Source organism: Choristoneura fumiferana, chromosome 13 (assembly GCF_025370935.1).
Source record: "Choristoneura fumiferana chromosome 13, NRCan_CFum_1, whole genome shotgun sequence".
Taxonomy (NCBI): Eukaryota; Metazoa; Arthropoda; class Insecta; order Lepidoptera; family Tortricidae; genus Choristoneura; species Choristoneura fumiferana.
This window is the reverse complement of record NC_133484.1, coordinates 1,731,391-1,757,847: the sequence shown is the minus strand read 5'-3', so window position 1 is coordinate 1,757,847 and position 26,457 is coordinate 1,731,391. Positions and strand designations below refer to the sequence as shown.

Here is a 26,457-nt window from a genome sequence, read left to right as displayed (position 1 = left end):
TGATATGCAAATGTAATTTGGGTGCCAATGCAAGTACAGTCAACAAAAGTACAGTCAGCAAAAAAAGTTTGTATTCAAAATGTTTTTTTTTTTGTTAGGTTATTTAATAATTTAACATTTTAAACATGCTGTTTGTGTCTGTACGGCCGATATCAAATGAAAAAAATTGGAAAAAGCCTGTGTATGAATTTAAACTGGATGATACCAGTACATAGTAAAGACCTTCTCTTGTCTTGTCTTCTCTGACATCACGGAAAACATTGTCGGTTGCGTCTAAAATAAATATAGCAAAGTAGGGGTGTCTCGTTTCAGACACTCTTGTTCTTCTTCTTCTCTTTTAAAATATGACTTTTCTGTCTTAATTAATAGGACAATTTTGCCAGTGTCAAGTAAACTCTCTTTGAGAGGGACGTTGTACGGTGGTTGTAGTTTTTGCAACTTGATAGTAAAATTCCAGAAACCACGGAGACAACTTGCGCATTAAAAAATGTCAGACACGAGAGCAATATAGAATTTTGTGATCACTTATCACTGTTAAGGTTTATCGCCGCAATAAATAAATAGATAATTCTTAGTAACGAGTTTCCCGCCTTTAACTATTTCACCCCCAAGATCTGTGGTCGCTCCCTGATTTACGTCAAAATTAAGTCTATTGGTGGATGGAACATTGATGGTTCCGAATAGTTCCGATCAGTAGCAGTCGGGAAGAGTTCGCGCTGACAGCCGCTCGATCGGAAACCAGGCGTTACTTTGCGGAGGTCCATTATCAGTAAACTAAAAGATTTAAGGTCACGGGTGAGCAAAGAAATTCTTATAGTTCATTAGGTAGGTACTTTTTCAATATGTGGAGATACTTTTCTTGTAAATTTTGGCTTTACAGATAACCGCGACCCGCGACCCGCGATAAAGGCGACCGCGAACCGGAAGACGCATTAACATTAGTAGGCCTCCCATCAGGTAAACTGACGACATCGTAAGAGTTGCGGGCAACCGGTGGATGCAAGTGGAGACTTGTTGATCATTGTGGCGTTCTAAGGGGGAGGCCTTTGTTTAGCAGTGGATGTCTTATGATGATTATGATACCTAGTGGTGATCATGAACAAGGATAATGAAATAAAATAAAATTTATATTTTCTTTTTTAACAACTATATTTATTTGGTGGCACCAACTTGTTGAAAAGTAAGGTTGACTTGACACTAATTAAAACAAATGTAATTCTAACCGCATCTAGTATAGTACAAAAACAAAAAACGTACAAAACTAGAGGTGTTCACTACATTACACTACTAGTAGAGAAAAATAAAACGATCGATTAAGCTTAATGTATAATGGCTTATATAGAACAACTATGAAGACAAATTCAGCTTTTCTCTTTCATAAACCTTTTAAATATTTTTCAGACGGGACATTGCAGAGGTCCGTAATAAATTTGGTCCTATTTTAGCATTTTACAAACAATTAAATTAAATCAATTTGAAAAATCGAGAACACACTCAGAAACGACTTAACATGCCAACGCTCGGGTTGGTGTAGGTATTGTATGATGACAACTGCGTGTTGATGTCTCTCGATGAGAGCTAAAACATAGATGTCGCTAGTGTCGCCGCTTAAGTGGCTAAGAAAGGAAAAAGCAGGCTGAAAAGTGTGGTGCATGTGGGAAATTTGTGTCTAGACTCCTGTCCAGTGGTGATGTAGGGTATGGCACGCAGCACGGAATGCTGAGGACCTGGGTTCGATTCCCAGTGATGGTCTCTTTTTCTGGGTTTTTCTGTGCATCCATGTTTCAATTTGTATTTTCGCAAGATGCCTTTGCGCATGTATTATGCCTACAAAGTACAAAGTCTCAGTAAAAGATTGGTTTTTTGGAATCTTTTTGTATTTTTTATTTCAATTCCAAATTTTTACTTTTAAAGTCTAAGTAGCTGAGTAGTGAGCATGGACGTACAAGTAGTGATAGTATTGAAGCAAAAGGGCCTTGTGCATGTGCACCTGGTTGAATTTCTCGAAAAAAATGGCCTTTTAATAAAATTCCCGCACTGTTCATTACGTCTCTAACGCCCTAACTCTATAACGTCTCTAAACTTAAACGTAACGTCGTCTCTAATTTTTCTCTCTTCTTTTATTTATGTTTTTACTGTGTAGTTGTTATGTCAATAAATGTTGTTGTGAGTTTGAGATTCGGCAGCTATGAGATCTTATAAACATTTTTACAGTGCAAGCCATATGGTCTCGTCTTGGCTACATTTTTGTTAAGTTCATGAAAATATTTTTGGTGCGATTTATTGCATTAATGTGTCAGTGAAGGTTCTGTTCCAGGTTAGTTGGCGACTTGGGGTCCGTTTGATAACTTTGGCATTTTCGTCACGTTTATGATTGATTAAATAACGAAATGAGCCAGTCGCGAGTAACGTCAAACGGATCTCACGATACTAACGCCATCTAGCGATGATTCGCTTGTCAAGATACTTTAAAGCGCCTAGTGTATGTAGGAGTGTAGGATCATTCCGATAGATGGCACCATACGTTACCAATGGCGTATGAAAGCGAAGTGTGATTAGTTTTGTTTCGGTTGTTTCGGCAAGTTTTTTTCGTTCTATGTGTTTCGTACTTTTTGTTTAAAAAGAGAATAGAATAAGTATTTGGTTGCTTGTTTGCAGTCTATAAAGCATCTAAAACAAAACAAATACATTCGTTTGCTGGCGTTTATCGCCTCAGCATAATGCTGAAAATTGTGTATAGACTTTTCTTTCTTTTAAAAACCGTTAATAAACATTAATTCGTTTTTATAGAATATAAAAAGTTTATCACGAATAATTATTGGGTTGGAATAGACACATTAACTTATATATTAAGGAGAGTTTTATCAGAACACATTTTTTTCCATTAAATTTTTATGGAATAATCGAGAAAAACTAACAAAAACGCAACGTTGCCAGCTCAGCAGGAACCATTCGACTATCCGGTCTTCGTTATATATATTTTAAAATTTTATTACATTATTGTAGTTCTTTAATTTAAATTACAACAAAAATTAATAAAAATAAAAAAGGACAAATCAAATCGAGTCCTCAGACAAGGAACATTTTTTCGGTGTTTTTTGCTCGATCTAAAGAACGACAAAGTTTAAATAGTTTCAAATAAGGGTTTTCCGACAGGCGCAACATCGCTAGATGGCGTTAGTATTGTGAGGTGCGTTTGACGTTTGCGTCGCGCTCGTGATTGGTTAAATAACTAAATGAGCCAATCGCGAGCCAGACTGCAACGTCAAACGGTCCTCACGATCCTAACGCCATCTAGCGATATTTCGCCTGTCGAAAACCCCTCATTATCACAGTGACTATAACAACAATTATTAAAAATGAAATAAAATAAAAAAAAGCGCCGCCACAAAAACTGTGCTTATTCGGTGCTACGGAACCCCGTGGAGTCCGGCTCCTACCCGCACTGGGGTGTAGAAAAAGATATTGTAATTCTTTCTTTCTTTCTTTAAAACTAGAAATAATTGTACGAGGGTAGTTTTGTTATACCCCGATAGATGGCGCTAGTACGGGCGCTCCACAACTCTGAATCGCGCTGTTAAGATTTTTCTAAGCATGTATAAGGTCTGAGAATGCGTTTGTATTTTTGAACATTCTAACCACGCTGAAGTGATGCATGTGTTTGATTTATACAGGGGCGATTTTTTCTATTCACCTCAGACATTTTCTATGTATGATGTGATGACGCTGTTTCCGAGCTGCGCCAACGGTATTGGCAATTTTCGTAAAAAAAATATTTTGTTTCTTAAAAATATACTAAATATGCTAATAAAATATTCTCAGCAGCATAAAATTTGACCCAGCCTACATAAAAATTACCTATTACTGCCTAGATTTGAGGGCCAGATTTTTGCTGCTCTGTATATTTTAACAAATGTGATGACAAACATTGTATGTCCAGCCGACGGTACTGGAATTACGAACATTGACTCATTAAAGCCCCAGTCTTCGATCGTAGCAGTCTGTCGTTAGTAATTCCTTATTTACCGCCCTCGAGACACAATACATAAACTATTCCACGGTCGCCTATTGCGTGTTAGTTTGCGTCCTCTGCACAGTCGCCCGGAAGCCTAGCTTGTCGTCGGCGGTGTAATGCACGGTGCGCTGTTTGCCGTCGGGGTCCATGAACGTGTAGTACCCGCGCACGGAGCCGCCGTCGCGGGTCTCGTGCGCGGACTTGGAGTCGCCGGTGCCTTTGTCCTGGAATTGAGAAAAAAGTTTGTTAATGTAATGTTTGATTTGAAACTTTCGCGGTTCTCTTTTTTTTCCTTTTACATTACTGGTCAGCCGTATTGGTGACGGTCGATTTTAATGAAAATTACCTATTCAACGATACCCCACACTATAGGGTTAGTCGAGAAAAAAAAATCACCCCACTTTACTTTCATGGTAGGCACCCTAAATTTTTTTTTCTTACTTTTTTTTATTTTACCAATTTATTGGCGTGATTGATAATGCATATTCATACCAAAATTATAGCTTTCTAGTACTAACGATCTCTGAGTTTAGCCGCGGATAGACAGACAGACGGACAGATATGGCGAAACTATAAAGGTTCCTGGTTGACTACGGAAACCTAAAAAGGAATAAATAAATAAAAAAAACATGTAGATTAATAAAGATAATTATAAAATTGGTTTAGTACGGAAACTGAACTCGTTCCCTTTCACTCGTCAGTCAAGTACCTACAATGGCTATGACAGACATTACAAAACATAACACCTTATACGGCAGATACAATTATATGTTAGAAGTTCAAATGACTTGAGCTATTGTTACACCTAAATATTCATTTGCTAAAGTGATATCGTGTTGCAGATTTGAAAAGTAGTGACCTTAAAAGTTTGTCGTTTTGAAACTGTCATAGTAGCGAAACAGATATGTCTTGATTTACATACAAGTGGTGACACTTAATTCATATCATGTCTTGTTGCGATCATGTATATGTAAGTGACCGTAGGTACTGCGGTCTTGTTTTATATAGACTAGCTATTACCCGTATTACCGTACTATGGTCTTGTTTTATATAGACTAGCTATTACCCGTATTACCGTACTGTGGTCTTGTTTTATATAGACTAGCTATTACCCGTATTACCGTACTGTGGTCTTGTTTTATTAGAGACTAACTATTATCCATATTACCGTACAAAGGTAAGAGTGTATACTTGGCAAGTGAGTGCAACTATTATTATTTAATAGTTGTAAAAATAATTATGTCTACGTACCTAATAAATTTATTTTTATGTTTTTAAAGTCACACAATAAATTAGTTTTCTAGTTTACAAATTATCTATTTATTTATGTAGTCGTATGTAGTTAATGGTGTGTAGTCTTTATAACGGTCCGAGGGTTGCCGACGGTGCTGGCTGAAAATCAGCGCTGGGGTGTTTTTAACGCTTCAGCATTATGCTGAGCCAGTGTCCGATTCACAACCGCAATGACACATACCTTTGTGTTAAGATTGGTTTTTTGGAATCTTTTTGTATTTTTTATTTCAATTCCAAATTTTTACTTTTACGGTCATCCCGTAAAACCTAAATTGAAAATACAAACTGAAATATAGATGCACAGAAAAACCAGAAAAATAAGACCATCACTGACCTGACTCCACCACTCTGACTGGTCCATGACTGGACCTGGGTTCGATTCCCAGTGATGGTCTTATTTTTCTGGTTTTTCTGTGCATCTATATTTCAGTTTGTATTTTCAATTTACCTTTGTGTTGTTTTTTGTACCTTATAATATTGTTGTCTTGTGTTGTGAATAAATGTATTTTCTTTTTTTTTCCTCCTTTCTTATGGTCTTGTTTTATATAGACTAGCTATTATCCGTATTATCGTACTGTGGCATTGTTTTTAGATAGTACTTACTAGCGACTCGGTCCGCGTAGTATTTGTTTATCGGTATCCCGCGGGAACGATGCAATTTTTCGGGATAAAAAACGCCTACGACCATCATTGGGACTCAAACTGTATGTATATACCGAATTGCATCTAAATCGGTTCAGCGGTTTAGACGTGGAGAGTAACAAACAAACAAACAAATAGACTTACAAACTTACGCATTTATAATATTAGTGGTATAATTTGTATCGTATTTTTCATATTTATTAGTTCTGCATTGTTACTGAACTTGTGTATACGAGTGTAGGGCGTTTTCGTCATCGAACAGTGCCGTGGGAGCTCAATGATATCTGATGGCGCTGCTTAGAAACAGAAAAGGCAGCTATTGTTGATTGTTCTGATTTCTTAATTATATCAAATCCGGCGGCAACCTTGTTTATGAATGTGTATAACTGAATTAAAAAATAAGTTGGCACGCAATTGATTTGGTGCTTATGTAAATTTTCTAATTTGGAACGTCAACTTCTCTACGCGGAAACTTACTGCAATGAGGGCTATCGCGTATGAATTCGCCACTAGAGGCGCTAGTGTAGCGTGAGGTCTCCGAAATGTCAAATCTCATAGTTTTTGGGTGAGCTACGCGGGTTTATTTATAATTAGAATAATTTTGTGAATATTTTGCAATATCTGTAATTAATTATGGCAAATATGCGTTCCGGGGCAATGAATGTCTGTGTTTTGAGACAGTTTTGTCTTTCGGAAACCTTTGTCCTCCCTTTTTTCCGAACAAAACGGGGACTATGCAACACTGTGGCATGCTCGATATTTTTATGGTACGGTTTTAAGGTGTATTAAATATGATTTTAATCTAAACTTTGTTTCCACGCCCGTAATAACAGACTTTCAAACCCATACTTAAAAACCTCACGCAACAGTGCGCCATCTAGTGAGACAAAAAACGATAGCCCTCATTATCATTGATATAATTGTTTATAGTTCATTGATATAGTTCCGTCAGTTGATACATCACCGTGAAATACTATATAGTTACCTACTTCCTTGATAAACTTTAGACGTAAAACAATTTAGGGTTTTAATTAATGTTATTGGTATGTTAATTAGCACATGCGAATAAAATGACAATTACCATGCGTGTAATGTACAGGAAATCTAGTCTTTGATAATTAAAGTCTAGATTCAATTGTTGAGGTCTATTTAGGAAATCAAGTTCAGTAATGACATGTGTTTTTTCTGCAGTCATGAATGTTTAATGAGGTTGAAGTAATGTGGTATGAGTACCTAACCGATTATGAAACTTCCTGGCGGAAAATATTGCTTATTGAAACATTGATTGTCTGATTTACTTACCTAATAAAAGCGAAATAACAATCTTAAGAAAAATCTGCTCTAGCGACAAAAAATGCGTTTTCATGGAAGCAATTTTAATCTATTACAGTTAAAAACAATATTCGATTTCATATCTTTTGTATAAAACAAACACAATTTAAAATGAAATTGATTCGTCCTTTAAGCCTCTAAGTGAAATAAGCACGCAAACAAAAAAGGTTTGTAGCTTTTTTGTGGCTATGTAATCTAAAAGTAACTGTAACTTACCTACTGGTAAATGCATTTTTTTTCAGTATTTTCAGTTAAACTGTGATTAATCGTAAGTATTGTAAATGAAAACGCAAACTACAATTAAACTGGTAGCGGATGCAACTGTAAAAAAATAATGATGCTTAAAATCGAATTCATATTTTACATAACAGGATTTCTAGAATATGGTCCACCAATGCGATGGACGGGTGACCTGGTTAAAGCGGGTTCACGGTGGTGCTGGCCGCTTCCAAGCAACTGGAGGTCTCTGGGGGAGGCCTACGTCCAACAGTGAACGTTGCTACCGCTGATTATGATGATGATGATGATGTAGGAACTTCAGCAGGTAACTATACAGCTTTCCGGGATAACTTCGGCATTTTAGTTCCACTTCCAGACTTAACGTTTTCACGCAGCAAAACCGCGTTTAAAAGTTCCTAAATAAAAATCTACAAAAACGGAAAAATCCCCATTCGATTTAAACAGAACATTGCTGGACAGAATGTGCGGAACCCAATTAAGTTACTACTTGACTGGCTTAGCTACTCGCCTTGACAGTCAAGTATGCCGATTGCATAACACCGACCACACCTCCACTCCGCATTTCCTGCATCATTGACGAACTCTATTGAACCTTACGGCCCTGAGAACAAGAGTGAAAGTGAACGCAAAGTCCTTGGCAATGGATGGCCATCGTTCTACAACACGTGACATACATTGCTGGTTTACCAATAAAGGTTTTATATAAATATTTTAAAGAAGCAGCAATAGATAACGTGGGATTATTTAAAACCGATTGGCATTGCTCCAGTTAAAGATTTTGTAAGAACTTGAAGACGTTGTATGAGGGCAAGGCTGGTTAAGAAATTATGGAGTTTAATAATTGGGTACGTGTTTTAATATACGTTTAATTGGGATAATGTATTGGTTAGTTGATTTTATGAGTGTTTAGATGATATCTGTTTAGCCGTTTGTGTAATGCTGAGTTAGGTACGATATTGTAAATAATGTTGGAAAATAAAGAAAAGTAACTCTTGATGAAAATTGATCGGGTCCTTAAACTAAGCAAAGTACTATGAGCAAGGCAATGGTTATCCATTGGCTGCGTTTCCACCAAATGCGTTTGTCATGAACCGCTTCATATCATAAGTAAATACCTAATATCCTCGCTTACCACATCTCTAGTGGAAACAGCTTAGCGGACCGTGGATAGATAAACGAAATGTTTCTAATAATTCCAGGATTATATAGCCCGTATAATCGTATGTACATTCGAGTTCATAAACTTGTGAGCAAAAATTCAATCAAAAATATCTGAACACGCTTTTACGCGTAACAATAGAGTCATGTTCATATATTTCTGATCACATTTTTGCTCACAAGTTTATGAACTCGATTGTATCACCGCTTTATCGATCAATTCCTCTATGGCTAAGGGCCTAGCCCAGTAGGGCTACTACAAAACTCGAAAATCGAAGTTCGTATCTTGCCATCCCGCTGACGCTTATACGAGTATTATTTAATACAAGAGCGAGAGGGACGGTACGATACGAACTTCAATACGGTATTTGACAACTCCCGATTTTGCCATATCTTAATATTATTATGAAAATATAGATATACAGATAGTGTTTAGCGAAGAGAAAATTTAAATAGGTTGAAAATTGGATTTATAGTGTTTTTTTGAAAAATCTATATACCTGTCTCTTTCTCAAACGCTTTTCTCTATGCAGCAAGTATGGCGGTACTGGCGTGTGACGTCACATGCCAGTATGTCTTTCTCTGTCTAATCTTGAATTTCAAACCTTTATAACTTTGTTATTTGTAAAGGTAGCTTACAAATTGTTTGTCTATTCGATAACAGGCATTGTGTAGTTTTAATTTATAAAACATATACAAAATAGTCAAATACCGTATTTCGAATTTCGTAGTAATGTGACCTCCGCGCAGCCTCCGCGGACATTCCTGCGTCTGCGCAGAAAGCCGACTGTCATAACTATGCGATCGCAATTATCGCATTTTTGAGAAGGCCGCGCGGCGTTTAATTAAGGCGTAACTCGAGTTTAAAAAGTTGGAAAACCCCCGACTTTGTCACTTCAAAGGCTGAACCGATTTCGATGAAACATGTCTAAGAACCATCGCTGGAAAACTTGCCTGCAAATAAAAAAAACTGCATTCAAATCGGTCCACCCGTTTAAGACCTACGGTGCCACAGACAGACACACATAGCGGTCAAACTTATAACACCCTCTTTTTGCGTCGGGGGTTAAAAAGAGACTAATCATGTTATAAACGTTTCGAGGCCTAAGATGGGATACCTCAAGTGCCAGTAATTTCACTGTCTTACTCTCCACGCCGAAACACAACAGTGCAAGCACTGCTGCTTCACGGCAGGATAGCGAGCAAGATGGCCTTGCACAAGGTCCTACCACCTGCTAAAGACTCTTAATGAGTTCTTTCTACATTTGAAATTTACCACGAGCTTTGCGGTGAAGGAAAACATCGTGAGGAAACCTGCACAAACACCTGCGACGCAATTCAATGGTGCGTGTGAAGCAATCCGCACTGTGGGAACTGGCCCAAGCCCTCTGTTCTGAGAGGAGACCTGTGCCCAGCAGTGGGACGTATATAGGCTGGGATATTGAGCTCTATCGAACGATTTATATCGCCTGTTTGTTAGTCAACTGAATGTTATCCATCTGTCATTCTGACATACTATCAATATACAGTATCATAACAGGTCAATCGTTAGTGAAACAATACCATGCGCAGGCGCAGTCGTGACCATGCCACGGCCAAACTCATTGAACAAAGGTATCATTAGCTAACTAGAAATATTTCTTTAACTGCGACTACGCGTATCGATTTGGACTTGTTGTGATTGGTATTGTCATTAACTGGACTAATATTAAAATACTAGCTTTTTCCCGCGGCTCCGCCCGCGTGGTATTTGGTTATCGCGCGCTGTTCCCTCGGGAACTGTGCATTTTTCCGGGATATAAAGTAGCCTATGTCACTCTCGGGCCCATAAACTATCTCTATGCCAAAAATAATGTTGATCCGTCGCTCCGTTACGGCGTGAAAGACGGACAAACACACAAACATACAAACACACTCCTCCTCCCCCTCTAACTTTTCACCCTTTTCAAGCCTCCTGTCTTTCTATTAGTTCTTGGGTTACAATCTCACTGTATGGTACGGAACCAAATTACAAGTGGACTGCCAGAAGCAGGTAAAATTTGGCTAGCAAGATATTAAGACAACTTATAGCTGGTATATAAGCGGCCAAGTACCGTGTGGTATGTGTTTGTAATTAAGTGCTGGTTGTTCACAAAACTCACGTTTTTTAGGGTACCCTTATATTTTTCTCAGGAACGCGTGGATCAAGCTAAAATTTATACCAAATACTCAAGTCTACTGTCCCTTGGAGCTGTGAAAAAATCAAACTTCTAAGCCAACGCAATCAAAAGATACAGCCGTTTATGCCGCAAATTTCCGCAAATTTTAGAATTCTAAAGAAAGGGAATCAAAACCTACAGGGTACTTTCCGTGAACTCAGAATCTTGAAATTTGGTACGAAGCAACGACTTATAGCACAGATAAAGGAAAAATTGCGAAAACCGTAAATTATTAGTTACATCATACAATTAAAATATTTAAACGGAATCCTCGGTGCGCGAGTCCGACTCGCACTTGGCCAATTTTTTATATAAAAAAAACTTATTTACAGGTAGACAAGGATACGGGTCGCATAGTTTTAGCGTTTTTCTTCAAAGCATCGTTTGAGAAAGAGACAGCATTACGCATTTCCACCAGAGATGTGCGAGGATGTGTTGCGAGGGATATGTTTTTCATTAATCAATAGAAATGCTTCATTTACCTATCCTCGCACAGCCCATCAGCTGTTTCCACCAGAGAGCGGAGCGAGAAGAGTTAAAGGCGTTTTTATAAGTTCATGAAAAACACATTCCTTGCAAATCTCTGGTGAAAACGGCGCTTTATTACCCATTATCTAAATACTTAATCAATCCAGCGCACGCCGGCAATAGAGGGCGTGTTTTGACAATGATTTAGCTTGTGTACTGACTAGCTAAATCATTAAGCATATATGTTACAGTTTCATAGTTCTACACAAGGTCAAGTATGTTGACTAAATAATTACACCATATTGAGAAGCAATTATAGATTTGACCCTGGCTGAGATATGTTTAACCCTCACGCCTTTTTTGCACGCTTTTTTTTTTTTGACGACCAGATGGCCTAGTGGTTAGAGAACCTGACTACGAAGCTTGAGGTCCCGGGTTCGATTCCCGTGTCGGGGCAGATATTTGTATGAAAAATACGAATGTTTGTTCTCGGGTCTTGGGTGTTTACTCGTAATATGTATTTAATATGTTTTATGTATCTATCTATATAATTATATTTATCCGTTGCTTAGTACCCATAACACAAGCTTTGCTAAGCTTACTTTGGGACTAGGTCAATTGGTGTGAATTGTCCCGTTTTTTTTTTTTTTTTTTTAACTTGATAACCTAGCCAACTTAGAAAAGTTGAATACCCCGAAACATTGTGATTCCATCTACCTAAATAATATGGATAAGGTCACAATTATAAAGACCAACAAATTCCCAAATATTACATCCTGGTTTTCATTGACGTTGTATTATAATATAAACAATCGTGCTTAATTTCATGACTCTAAACCCAGTGGTTGATCTTTTGAGATTTTATCTCGATTACGAGTATAATATGAGGATGAAAGTAGCCTATGTTATTCTAGGCTTTCAGATATCTATACCAAATTTCATCAACAAATATACGCACAAATTTTTGCATAATAATATATTAGTGGGAACCGAACGACATTTGGTCATACCAACGTTGCGTCACCTTGCGTAAAGTCGTGGTGGTTTACTTTAACATTTTTAACGCATCGTTTAATTAAATAGTTAAAGCACTTAGAGTAGTTTTATTGCCACTGTTCGCGGTTAAATTGTAACGGCTGTTATGTCATCTTGACGGTAACTGCTCTAGATAAATGACTTTGAAACCTTTTTATAGCTTCGTGACGACTTTCTTGGGAAACTGGTGTGGTGGTCCCCTTACCTTCCACACTGCAGTACCTACTAGGGCTACTATGAAATTCGAAAATTCGTATCGTCCCTCTCACTCTCGTATGAAACTCGCGTCAGCGGGACGGTACGATACGAACTTCGATTTTCGAATTTCCTAGTAGCCCTACTGGAGTTTAGAGTCGCTGCTGTCCAGCGACGAGCATATTTTTGATATTAAAATCATAAACATAGTTAGCAACGACTTCTGTCTAATAGATTAGTAACGAAATTGAGACATCGGAAACCACAAATAGTGATAGTTATTGCAAAATTATACATAAGTTACACCATGTCATGTAATCATGCGAAAAAAGGAAATTCGTTACGTCGTTTTTACTAACCTTTATTATGTATATACAACTTATTATAGTAGCTGTACCTAAATCGTAATGACTTACCCAGAAAATGACCTACTCCGAAAATAACTTCATTAGATCATGACCTGCTCAGAAAATGATTTACCTAGAACATGACCTACTCAGAAAATGACTTAACTAGATAATGAGCTACTCAGAAAATGACTTTTCTAGAACATGACCGACCAAGAAAATGACTTACCTAGAACATCACCTACTCCGAAAATGACTTACTTAGAACATGACCTACCATGAAAATGGCTTACCTAGAACATGACCTACTCTGAAAATGACTTACCTAGAACATGACCTACCAAGAAAATGACTTACCTAGAACATGACCTACTTATAAAAGGACTAACCTAGAGCATGACCTACTCATAAAATGACTAATCTAGAACATGACCTACGTCAGCCAAAGCTATATTTTTATTTATAATATCGACGTATATAAATCCCGATTGTACAAAAAAATAAACAAATACAATCGACAATGTTAAGATACATATACACAGACACAGACGAACACCCTTTAAGGGATCTCTACCGGAGTCAACCTTTGAGTGGATGAGAGAAGCAATCATTAAGGAACAGACAAAAAGTGACTTTAAACGCCAGAAATAGTAGAGGCCACAATATAATCCAAAACGGACCCAAATAGAACAGATCTCTGATATATCATTGTCACACCAAGAATGTCACTGCTTAGTGGAAACAACATGTCCATTATGTACTTAGCATAACACATTTCTAATTTCCAACCAACTCAAATCTCACAACGCACGTTGCATACTCGACAGTTCCACGAAGTGCAAAATTCGAACTTGTATCATGCCGTCTCGCTTACGTTAATATTATTTGATACGAGAGTGATAGGGACGGTACGATACGAACTTCGATTTTAGAATTTCGTAGTAGTCTATCCACATGCGCAAACGCAGGGAGAAAGTGGCGCCATCGAGCGTGAAAGTGGAGCGGCGTTTATGACACCTCGCAAAAAACAGCGCCATCTAGCAGAATAAATTGTTACTTCACGGCCATGTCGGCAAAAAGTGGTGCATAATGATCGATAATTGCTGTTTTTTTGGTCTTATAGTAGGTACTGTTTCTATTGGTTTTTTTAAAATATTTTCATTCGCCTTCGAAAAAAAACATATTCTTGACAATGTTGGTCTTTCCTTTCCGAAAGCTGTGAGTATAAACAAGTGATATGTAAAAATTAAAAGAGCTTTCTGCGGCCCTCTTACGAATAAATATTTTGATTTTAACAACAATATATTAAAGTATTTTTTATCTCGATCTATTCATTCGCGTGGAATCAGAATCTCGGCATGTATAATCCCCATCTCTCAACTCTGAGGCTTTTAAGGCAAGTGTTTTCTTAATAGGTACAAAGTACCTAAATAAAGTTCACTATGTAATTTTAGGAATTCCCGTGGTTAGTAAAATACTATTTTAAAAATCTTAAATTACTTGACCAATTGTTTCTTAAAGTAGATGCTAATCAACAGCTCTAGTTCTTAGCGAGCGGATTACAATTAAGTTTCTCTGATATTTTACAATAATTAAATGTTTGCATTCTTTATTCTCAAGCGACTAATTGTCTTCATCCATCATTCTTTACGCTAATGTTATCATAAAACATCAGGAATTGGTTCATTGTATTATCATACATGATTGTTTAGTGAATCTTTACTATATCGAATGTGGAAATTGAAACAAAAGCTGGTAAGATACGATGTAAGTACCTATACTCGGTTCCCATGGGTCACCTTATTTTTTTTATCAAGATTTAAACAAGTGTTTTCGAGTTTAATTATCATAAGCATAGTATATCATTAGCGTAGTAGTTCCGAGTATAGTGTTGGACTTGCCAACTGGAGATCAGGGTTCAAATCTAGGTCAATGCATCCCAAATCTATGGTGAAAACACAGCCTAATCGACCAAAATGGGCATGAGCACCAAGGTTAATAATTTTAAAAGTATCTCATAAACAACTTACATGTACGCCGTAAGAGAAGGTATACTGTGGATTCGGATCAAAATCAGCTTGCGGCTCAGGCTTGTAATACTTCTCCGGAGTCTTCTTATAATGTGTCAACGAAATAGGATTAAGCTTCACCGTCTGATACTTGTGGAACTTAAAGTTCTGCGGAGACTTTTCAGCTACATCGTTTGCCGCAAAATTAGTGTATGTATTCGGAAGAGGTGCGAATAGGTTCTGATTCTGCTGTTGTGGATTGTACCCTGTATATTGGTCGACAGTTTTTGGCTGGTAGCGAGGCAAAGGAGTAACATCGTTGTAGATTGGACCCTGTAGACTTTGGAGCGCCCTGTTTCTCTCGTGTTCCGGTAGCTGGGTGTCTGGGTCATTGACGTAGGCGATTAAGGCTTCGTCTAAGGTTTCATAGGTTCTGTAGGCGTATTCAGGCTCTTTGGCTCCTGGCCCCGTGCCGTCGTACTTGTTCTCTATGGCGAAACGGATTTGGGCGTCGGAGGCGGGTGAAATTCTTTCTGATACTGGCCATTGGGCTCCGCTGCTGGCCGCTAGGGATAGAATTACCTGGAAAAGAAAGAAAATTATGATGAAAACTGGAATGTACTTAAATGAAGATTTTACTTGCTAGATGAAGGGTTCTGTAGTTCTACAAGGAACCCAAGTATCGACATCACCCTGACTTCATCTGCAAATAATTCATTTATCGTGCGCTCTCAAAAACAAAAAAACAGTATCCTATTATTTGTTTTGGTAATTGATTCTGTGGTTATGTGTGAAAGCGGAACAAACATACTCATTTTCGCATTTTTAATACGAGTATTGGTAAGGTTAAAAACTGTTAAATGCTGTATTGTGCAGTCGAAACATTTGATTCCTGACCCACTGTAGAACGTTCTCACAGTAAGTCTCCTAATAAATTCCTTGTCAAGCAATGCGATGTCACTATGACTTTTTGTACGAAAAGGTTTCACATGTGGGTCACGATTTAGTTGGTTCGAGTGTACCATCAGCCAAATAAGTGGTCTATCAATTTTTAAACAAGTTCCTATCAAATGAATATGTCGCTTAAGTCGAACTTTCAAGTTGACTGACACGACTATTGGCATTATTGTTTTATGACGTGCAAACGATTATCAACTTTAGGGTGGTAGACCATATATTTGGCTGATGGTACATTCCATTTGCAGTAGGGGCGTGAGCTAATGAGCATTATGCCCTGTGCTCTGCTTGACATTAAATGCGTGATCGACAGAGGAGCTCCTCGTTCATTTGTTAACACATGCTTTTATTTATATGTCAGCAACGTGCTCAAAATGTCCTTGACTAAAGAGCGCCTTTATATTTTTGGCATCTTGTTTCGTTGTTCCAATAAAATTATTTATGTCCTTATTCATACCCAAGTCGCGCTGCAGGGCAGAGTCTCAGAATAAAGGTTGGCCCATATTTCCCACACGGGTCCAACGTGGATTAGGAGCTAAACTTTATAATCTACCTGGGAATTTCACAAAAAATATTGTGTTTTAAAAAAGATCGTGAGTGAACTTTATGAACATTATTTCAAGGTCTTGTTGGCGTATTGATTTGATATACGAGATTTTTTTCACATTCGCACAAATCGACACAAACGAAAGATATAACAGGCATTGCTGGTCATCCCCATTTGAGAGATACCTAAACACACTCTAGTTCGCTAATGTCGTTCAATACTCAAAACAAAAGATCGGTTTTCTTTTTCTTTCTCATTTGAATCTTCTGGAAAACGAAGAAAACCGACGAGTCCCTAGCGACAATATCATTATGTTTGTACTTGTACTGTACTACATCCAGACTGTACGTACTTTATGCAAATAAGGGAATAACAGTAGTCGTGCAAAAATGCGTTTAATTGCTTCAAATGCAACATTGTGCGAATCACTGGTCAAGTGTTTGCAACAACTTATGCGCTTGCGCAGCGGCGCGTGCGCTCTGACCTGCAATAAATTATGGGCAGCTTTGTATGAGGTGTTACTTAATTGTATTGTTAAACCCATATTTGGTGAGACATTGTTCGAAAGTTTAAGTCTTGACTGAGTTGAAATTCTACAATTCCACTATATTTAGAACTATAACACTATATTAACCAGGTTGTCACTCCATCTTGTTGGAGGCCTACCGACAGCTCATCTCCCGGTCAGCGGACACCATTCGAGAACCTTCTGACCCCATCGGCCATCAGTCCTGCGAGCAATGTGCCCCGCCCACTGCCACTTCAGTTTCGCAATTTTTCGGGCTATGTCGGTAACCTTAGTTCTGCGGATATCATCATTTCTGATTCTATCCCGCAGAGAAACTCCGAGCATAAACCTCTCCATAGCCCTCTGAGGGACTTTGAGCTTCCTCATGAGGCCCATCGTTAGCGCCCACGTTTTAGATCCGTATGTCATAACTAGCAACACACACTGGTCAAAGACTTTTGACCAGTGTGTGTGACTTTTTACCTTATTAAATAAAAGTTACACACGTCTTAAATCGAGTTTAGTTTGATATGTTTCGGGCTAATCCGTAGCCCTTCCTCTAGGAGCAACGTGACTCGGCGAGTGCTGCAACACGCGCACTGCCCGAAACATGTCGAGCTAAACTCGATTTAAGACAGTAGTTATCTGGATTAACTTTCATTTGCAAAATTTAATTCCTCTGCCCCCATTATACCAATGGGAGTCCAGGTGGGAACAGCGTCTTCACCATCAACATCTATGTACCTTACGGCACTAGATTGGCTGTTTACTTAGAACAAAACCGCTACCTCAAAACCTCTCTGACCGGTTGATTCTCTAGCAATGCGGAGGACGTTGCATCTCTCTGCATCGGCACTATTTGGATTGTTGCCTGCAGTTCAGTCATTTCATCCTCTTGATGATTGGCAATCTAGCACCGCTACCTCAAAACCTCTCTGACCGGCTTGATTCTCTAGCAATGCGGAGGGACTTTGCATCTCTCTGCATCTTGTACCGCATACATCATGAGGAGTGTTCAGATGAATTATTTGGATTGTTGCCTGCAGCTATATTTCACTACCATAGTTCGCGCAGGCGTCAGTCATTTCATCCTCACCACCTTGATGATTGGCAATCTAGCACCGTCCGCTTTAAGCGAAAGCATGGAACCAGCTTCCTGGGATAGTGTTTCCGGAGCTGTACAACTTAGGGATATTTAAAAAAAGCCTATCAGCTCTCAAAGAGCCGGCAACGCACCTGTGATACCCCTCGTGTTGTCAGGTGTCCATGGGCGGCGGTGATTGCTTCCCATCAGGTGACCCGCATACTCGTTTTCCCCCCTCTTATATAAAAAAACGCGCATCAATCACTTATATTACTTTGAGACAACCTCTGTCACGGACATCAACATGTTGGGAGCGTGGACTGTAAATTATTGTGATTTTGTTTCTTCCCGAGAAAAGTCTGTGCACTGTATGAAATGAAGATTTATTATGCAAAACACCAACACTTACACAGTTAGAAAAGAGCAAAAAATAGAACTCGGAATTGTCTTATTAGACGTAGAAACAATTTTATGGCCGATGGGCGACCGGATGCATAAGAGAAAAAAAATCTGCCAACATTAACGAACAAAATCTTGTGTTGCCAGCAACATGCTGCGGCCCAGGAAAGAATAGAACTTACTTATAATTTTGAAACATTATATTCTAACTTATAATAACGTTATTTTATGATCTAAGTTAAATCACAGAGTAGTTAAACACATAGAAACTTTAATTCTTATGTTATAATCATAGCTACTTATGATTTAAATAACAGAGCAGTTAACTAAATACCAAAAAATATTAATCAAGATTAGGAGAACAGCCTATGTAAGTATACATTAAGAAAACAATACCTCCATTGTGCACCTTATGGCTATTACATAAGCACACCTAATTTGAGCAAATAATATGCCGTTACAAATTAAAATTGTGATAATTACTTAAATAAACTTAATCTTACAATAACAGAAATTAACAGAATTTATTTTTCAACAGGTACACTTATACCTTGCAATGACCTAGTATACAATTTACCATCAGCTGTTTTAGCTGAAAGGCCCTGACCTTATTATCCTTGCCGGGAAATACCTGCACAACCCGTGCCATGGGCCACACCAACGGTGGAGAATTAGGCTCCTTCATAAGCACCAGTTTACCTACAGTAACGTTAGGTACAGAAACACACCATTTAGACCTGGTTTGCAGTGTATTTAAGTAGTATTTATACCAAGCCTTCCAAAATCGCTGCTGTAACTGAGTACATTGTTGCCAGTAATTTAACCTATTGACTCTACTGTCTGAAACATCTCTGTCCGGATACATAGTTAAGGATGTACCTATTAAAAAGTGCCCAGGAGTGAGGTAGCAGTAGTCATTTATGCCTTCAGACAAAGGCAAAATTGGGCGTGAATTTAGTACGCTCTCTATTTGACAGAGTGCTGTACTAAGCTGCTCATAAGTAAGTATGGCATTTAAAACATCATCATCATCATCATCATCATCCTACAGCAGTCCACTGCTGGACATAGGCCTCTTCCATGGCGCGCCACAACACTCTGTCTTCAGCCCCTCGCATCCATCCGCCGCCAGCGATCCTCTTAAGGTCATTTAAAACGATTCTTTTTAAATGGTAAGTATTTCATACTTTTCACAGCCGCCTCTGCAAGACCCGCAAATACAGGGGAGTAACTTGGTGTGAAATGGAATTTAATACCTTGTTTGGCAGCATATACTTGCACAAGCGATGTGCAAGATGTTCGATTTTTGAATTTTATAGTAGCGCTCCTGCATGGTTTGCGCGTTCGAAGCCGCGGATGAAACTTAGTGGTGTATATTGTTTTATAGGTTTATTCCGCGATGTATTTACCAGATGGCAGGCAATATTGATGATACATGAAGTAATGAGTGACGCAATATCTAAGTATTAAGAAGATGTGTGTCGGCCGGTCACTCTATTTTCACTTTTTACCGGTTTTCTACTGGTTATATATCTGATTAACTCATGAATGTTATGATGGTATGTTACGATTTTATCATAATTATGTGTACGTAGCGTTTTAGTAATATGATACTCGCAATGCGTGTTATGGAACAGAAAAACAAATTTTAAGCAATCTTTAGATACTGTTTGTTCTACTTAGTGTTTGTTCTGATGTATTCCTTTATATTCCCCAACTACCTATCAATGCCTGTATAATATAAAACAAAATAACGGTGCTAAAACTACATACAAACTAAAATTATAAATAAAAAAGTTGCCCATATGATACTTAAAAAAAATTTTTTTATTCGACTGGATGGAAAACGAGCAAGTGGGTCTCCTGATGGTAAGAGATCACCACCACCCATAAACACCTGTAACACCAGGGGGAGTGCAGATGCGTTGCCAACCTAGAGGCCTAAGGTGAGATACCTTAAGTGCCAGTAATTTCACCGGCTGTCTTAATCTCCACGCCGAAACACAACAGTGCAAGCACTACTGCTTCACGGCAGGATTAGCGAGCAAGATGGTGGTAGCAATCCGGGCGGACCTTGCACAAGGTCCTACCACCTGCAATACCAAGCGATCTTACGAGTATCAGTAAATATTCAGTAGGTTGCGTCAAACGTTTTCTTATTTGTTCAAAGCCTAACTATAACGACTCTTTAGACTTATTTTTTTAACCATAGTTTGGACATAATTTTTTGAGATTTGGCAATTTAAAAAGTTACTTTACCGCATAGGTGCGGAAAGTTAAATCCATACAACTTTTCTGCACACTTGTGGATGCGTGCAGGAATCACTTATTTTCTATGGATATTAGTGTTGACCCACGTCAAGAGGCACTTTCCGAGCATTTGCATTGTAAAAAAAAAGTTTCTACACATTTTTTAAATAATTTTTAGTCGAGTGATTTTATTTATATATAGACAGTTTACAGTGCAACGTGAATTTTAATGACGTTCGGGACTGGTCGATATTTTTCGTTTTCCTGAAGATAGAAGATTCAAATGAGAAAGAAAAAGGAAAACGATCTTCTGCTTCGAGTTCCAAACGACACAGATTTCGACCAGCGGGGCTAGTACGAAATTCGATAATCAAAGTTCGTATCGTACCGTCCCTCTCACTCCCGTATTATATAACAAAGGCGTCAGCGGGACGGCAAAATACGAACTTCGAATTTTGCACTTCGTATTATTCGTACCTATAGGGCCAGTTTTTGATTTTAAGCCTGTGTCCTACTACGATGTTATAAATGTGAAAGTATGTAATTTGTATGTTAAATTATCTCTTATTCAACAACACAACAACTACTGAACCGCCTGAGATGAAATTGGCATCTAAATAAAATCCTAATAAAAATTAATTTCAGTTTATGTTTACTTTACTTAATGTTGCAATAAGTAATTACTTCGATTTTGTAAGAACTCGGCAGGTATTTATAATTTACATACAACATCCAGTTTATCTGGATTACTAAATTGGTCTATGAAAGTTATAACTAGGTGTCTATAGTAGTAAAAGTCAAAGGTAGTTCAGTTCCAGGACCAGAATATAAGACTGTCCAATGACTTTAATATTTTTACCGGACTGTCCGGAGGAGGTTCAAATATGTTTTTGAGCGTATGTACCTATGTATGTCTACGTCTTTGGTCCACCCTGTAGCTTAAGCGGCTGGACGATTTTCAACACATACGAGTCGACAAACCGGTTCGAGTCACATTATTATGGCATATAATATTTTAAAATCATAATTTATCATCATGCTCTTATCAGCTTCATTTTTTATATTTTTTTGTAGAAAGTGCCGCAGTAAAAAAAAACTGAATACTGAAATGGTGCCCGCGAAAAAAAATATGGAGAGAATTAAAATTTATTTTGTTAATTGCAACAATATGGGTATCAAATGAAAATTAATAATTAATCCGTTTCCCCATATATTATACCTATATGTTATAATATAACACTTTAAAGTAATTTTCACAAGAATATCAAAAAAAGTCTGAAAAAAAACTCGACAGCCTATTTATAAAAGACCCATTCAATATCGCGACCAGCTCAAAAAATCCCAGTAAAGTCTCTCGAATGTTAAAGTTTAAATTGCTTACCAGACTTCTAGACTAAGTACTAGGTACAGTCACCAGCATTAATATCTGCCACAGCGGACCGTGCAAAAATATCTGACACATCCTTCCGGCCCTGGAAATAGACTCGTATCAGATATTTATGAACGCTTGTTGCGTCAGATATTGGTGAGGTCCTCAGCAATCCGTGCTGCGTGCTATAACCCCTACACCACCGCTGGACAGGAATCTAGACACGAGTTTTTCCTATGCATACATATCTCAGGTTGCATTTTTATCTACTACGCTACTTAAGCAGCAGCACTAGCGACATCTATGGTCCGCTCTCATCGAGAGACATCACATTCTTTCGGAACTAATCTATCTGATTTTTTCTTTTTAGTTGTTATTTAAAGTCTTTTTAAGGCAGTCGATTTTTCATTTATTTTATGTATCAAGTAATAATGTACCTTATTGTGTAAGTTGCTGATGGATTTAAACTAGAAGTTTAAACAAAGGTGTTAAGTGGGTTTAATGTAAACAATAGGGTATTATGCCTAAACTAATGTAACATTTCCGATCTGACAGAGCGATTGAGGACAAGGCCGCCTTTTGATTGCGTTTCCACTAGAGATGTGGGTCTTTTCATGAACCAATAAAAAATCGCTTCATTCACCTATCCCCGCTCCTCTCACATCTCTGGTGGAAACCAGCCTTAAGCTGGGGGGCCTGCCTGATTGAGGAACAATAAGGTATTCTAAATTTTGAAAGAGTACCTACTTTTAAATGTTGATTTAATATTAAAAAGCAAAAAATAGTAGATTATACAACGAGAGCATAAAACGAGCCATTTTACCCAAGGCGTTCATAGCCACCCGAGCCGGTAAGGTTAGGATGGATAGACACGTCGAGGGGAAAATGAGTTTAATGCTCAAGTTTTACACTCTGCTTTTGACTTCGATTACGAGGAAATATATATAGCAACAGTGGAAACAATTGTTCAATATTGTTCACTTACCATGTACCTTTTATTTTTCATGAATTTCTAATAATTATATTTTTTAGTTCTATTGACTTAATTTAATTGTTTTTTATTTATATATAAATTAAAATGTTTACAAAAAAATGTAAAAACTTTCTCGTTTGTGGCTGTTGACTGACAGTACCTTGGAAGACGAAGATTTTATTTTATGCATAAGAGCATAAAAAGTCATTTTATGTCGCCTAGATCCAGCATAAAGACGACTTTTCGAGCATGAGAAGTGAAAAAAGATTTATTGAAAAGGAACAAGTTTTCTTGCCATAAAATTACTATTCTGTCTATAATGAAACAATACTTTTATTATTTTTGTGGTTTCTATCGTTTCCGTCAGCTACAACCTACATCGCATATCGGTATGTTACTACAATTTCGGATTATTTAAAAGAGCCATATTTGAAATAAACCGTGCACTGTAAGGATGAGCATCAAATTATCGATTTGCATCATTTGCACACTTTTTGCCTTCATTTGCAATTTTATGCACATTTCCACAAGGTTCTATGTTCAATCTGGTCTGTTCAAAACTGAACCTTGTCCAAGGGAAATATGGCTGAGATTCCATCACTAAAAGGACAGTAAAGAAGCGCCCCTTAATATAACAGGGAAAGTGGTTATATTTGAACCGGACCAACAAGTAACGCATTAAAGATAAGGCTGGCTATAGAATAACCAATCAATCTATTCAAGCGTTACTTTGCGCAGGTCTATTATATCCTTAAAAACATGAATTACGTTTAATTGCCCCTCGTAACCTTAATTGTGTTTGCAGGTGGAAGGACCTTATGCAAGGTCCGCCCGGATTGCTACCACCATCTTGCTCGCTAATCCTGCCGTGAAGCAGCAGTGCTTGCACTGTTGTGTTTCGGCGTGGAGAGTAAGACTGCCGGTGAAACTACTGGCGCTTGAGGTATCTCATCTTAGGCCTCTAGGTTGGCGACGTATTTGTACTCCCCCTGGTATTGCAGGTGATTATGGGCGGTGCTGATCTCTTACCATCAGGAGACTCAGTTGCTCGTGTGCCATCCAGTCGAATAAAAAAATGTGGTAAGTATTGCTTACCTTGTAATTTTCTCTGTGTACCTGTTTTTCTGTATCGCTTACTATTTCTGGTGTACAATAAAGAGTATTTGTATTGTATTGTATTGTATTGTATTGTACTGTTTAACTGACATGGCCGCGTCGTGCATGATTTTGATTTACTTACGTGTTGAAGAACTTTAGCTACCTCATCTGATGCCAGACATCTAGACATCGGTAGTTTTGCCTTCTATTTGAATTTTAGCAGTCAATACTCAGTACAAATGAAAATAATTTATTCTTAGTACACACCGTGTTTGCTAGAGATAGTTGATTATTAAAAATAATAATATCATTTATTTCAAGTAACTTGGATTTATGCATTACCTCCACAGCTTTGTACATACTTAAAAACCAACCTTGTCTTACTGAAAATAAGTTAAAATAGAGTTTCAAAATATGTTTCGATACTACTTTCATATTTCGCTTTATACTAATTTCTGTGTAGCATCATTTGTATTTTTTTTTTTTTGTGCAATAAAGAATATCTACGCACATACGTAAATACTATTGGTACAGATAACATAGAGAAATTTGATTTGCGGATGATAAAATTAAGTTAAAAAGTAAGTTTGATTACATTATTAGGAGAAATTAGTAGGTATTGTCATATCATTGGTTAGTTAGCTGTTTGTTAGTGTGTAATGATAAGCCCTTGATTTGTTTTTATTCGGAGATATAACGGATTTAACAAAAAACGAATTGCGTATCATATAGAAAGAAAAAGCGTGGGGACCACATGGGAATGTTTATATAATTGGTATAGGTACACACACGATTCACACGTTACCGTGAAGGCTTAAAACCAAGAGAAATTCAACACATCCAACATACGCTGGACATTGAGTAGCACGCTTTACGCTTATTCAAATAATTATGCCATGTTATGTCCAATTATGCCCAGCAGTGGGACGTATATAGGCTGGGATGATGATGATGATGTCCAATAATCCAAAACTTGGCAAATAATTCAAGTTCATATTCAACTCAAAAAACCTTTCGCAATAATGACCGTTAAAAATTAATCTAAAATATCAACTGCACTTTATTTGGTACAAGATTACGAATGTCTAACACGAGCAAGATGTCTCAACATTAAATCGTTTGATTTGCATCAAATAATTTTGTATGGTACCAAACTAATAACGTTAATGAGATAAGGTTCTTAATTACCACTATTACAGGGGAGGGGTTACCTTATTTTTAAACAAGTTTCGCGAAAGAGTACCAAATTGAGGCTTTATTACATAATACAATGCTGTTTGACGTGTGTCTTGTATTAACCGCTCTACTTATGATAAAAAAACAGGTGATTAAATTAAGACGATGGAATCGAATCTACTATACTACATATAAGTACTAAAGATTTAGATGGCTTACAGCTACGACATACAAACAAACAGATCTTTCGGGAATTAGATAAAAGTAGTTGATTTATTACTAGGCGTCCGTGGGAATTCCAGCCCAAGCCCTCTGTTTCTGGGAGGAGGCCTGTGGCCTACAGGAAGACGTATGTAGGCGGAGATGACATGTGTTTACATAATTTGTTTTGATGAAGCATGTTACTGTTTTTAAATTACTTGTTTATTGACGAAGCTTGCAATTAATTATGCAGTTTAAAAATTATCTAAGTGGGTATATAAATAACAGTTTATTTTACAAACAACAAAATTCAAATTAATTTAAAACTTACCATAAAAACAAACATTTTTCCTAACAACAACACCACACACATAAAAAAACAAAACACGACACGCGACCGTTTAAAATACCGGACGACTTTTACTTTTTAAATTTCAAATTAGGAACGGACATTCGTGGCGGGCGTCCGTTGCAGACTGCCAGTGGGCAGTGGCTGAGTCGTTGTTATGCTTGTGGTAAGATAACTGTGGATGATAAGACGTACTGAGCCACATTCGGCGTCTAATAACATTAAAAAACCGGCCAAGAGCGTGTCGGACACGCCCAAGATAGGGTTCCGTAGCCATTACGAAAAAAATCAAGTAATATTATGTGCGTTATAACACAATTAAAACACTTACTACAGTCTTAAAATCTATTACCAGAAAAAGAGCGTATCTTCATGGCACTTACGTCCTTTTGTTGATAAGCGCAGTTTTTCGGAAATAACTCAAAAACGGTATATCCGATCATGTTGAAACCAATTTTCGTTGAAAGTATTTATTAAGCGTTACCTTTCCATATTTTTTGGACAAACGGTTTACAAGATAGAGGGGGGGGGGGGACACAATTTTTGCTACTTTGGGAGCGATTATTTCCGGAAATCTTCATTAAATTTTTTTTTCCAGAAACCTTACTATAATA

General features: G+C 37.6%; 1 protein-coding gene across 1 annotated transcript; it reads right to left on the bottom strand.

Moving 5' to 3' along the window:
- Positions 1-1,163: 1,163 nt before the first annotated feature.
- Positions 1,164-25,971, bottom strand: LOC141434558 (uncharacterized). The gene is made up of 3 exons (XM_074096989.1): positions 25,826-25,971; positions 14,954-15,514; positions 1,164-4,239 (listed from the first exon to the last, which is right to left on the bottom strand). The coding sequence occupies exons 1-3, from the start codon at positions 25,865-25,867 to the stop codon at positions 4,066-4,068; spliced, it is 777 nt and encodes a 258-aa protein (XP_073953090.1). The 5' UTR covers positions 25,868-25,971; the 3' UTR covers positions 1,164-4,065.
- Between the last annotated feature and the right edge of the window lie 486 nt (positions 25,972-26,457).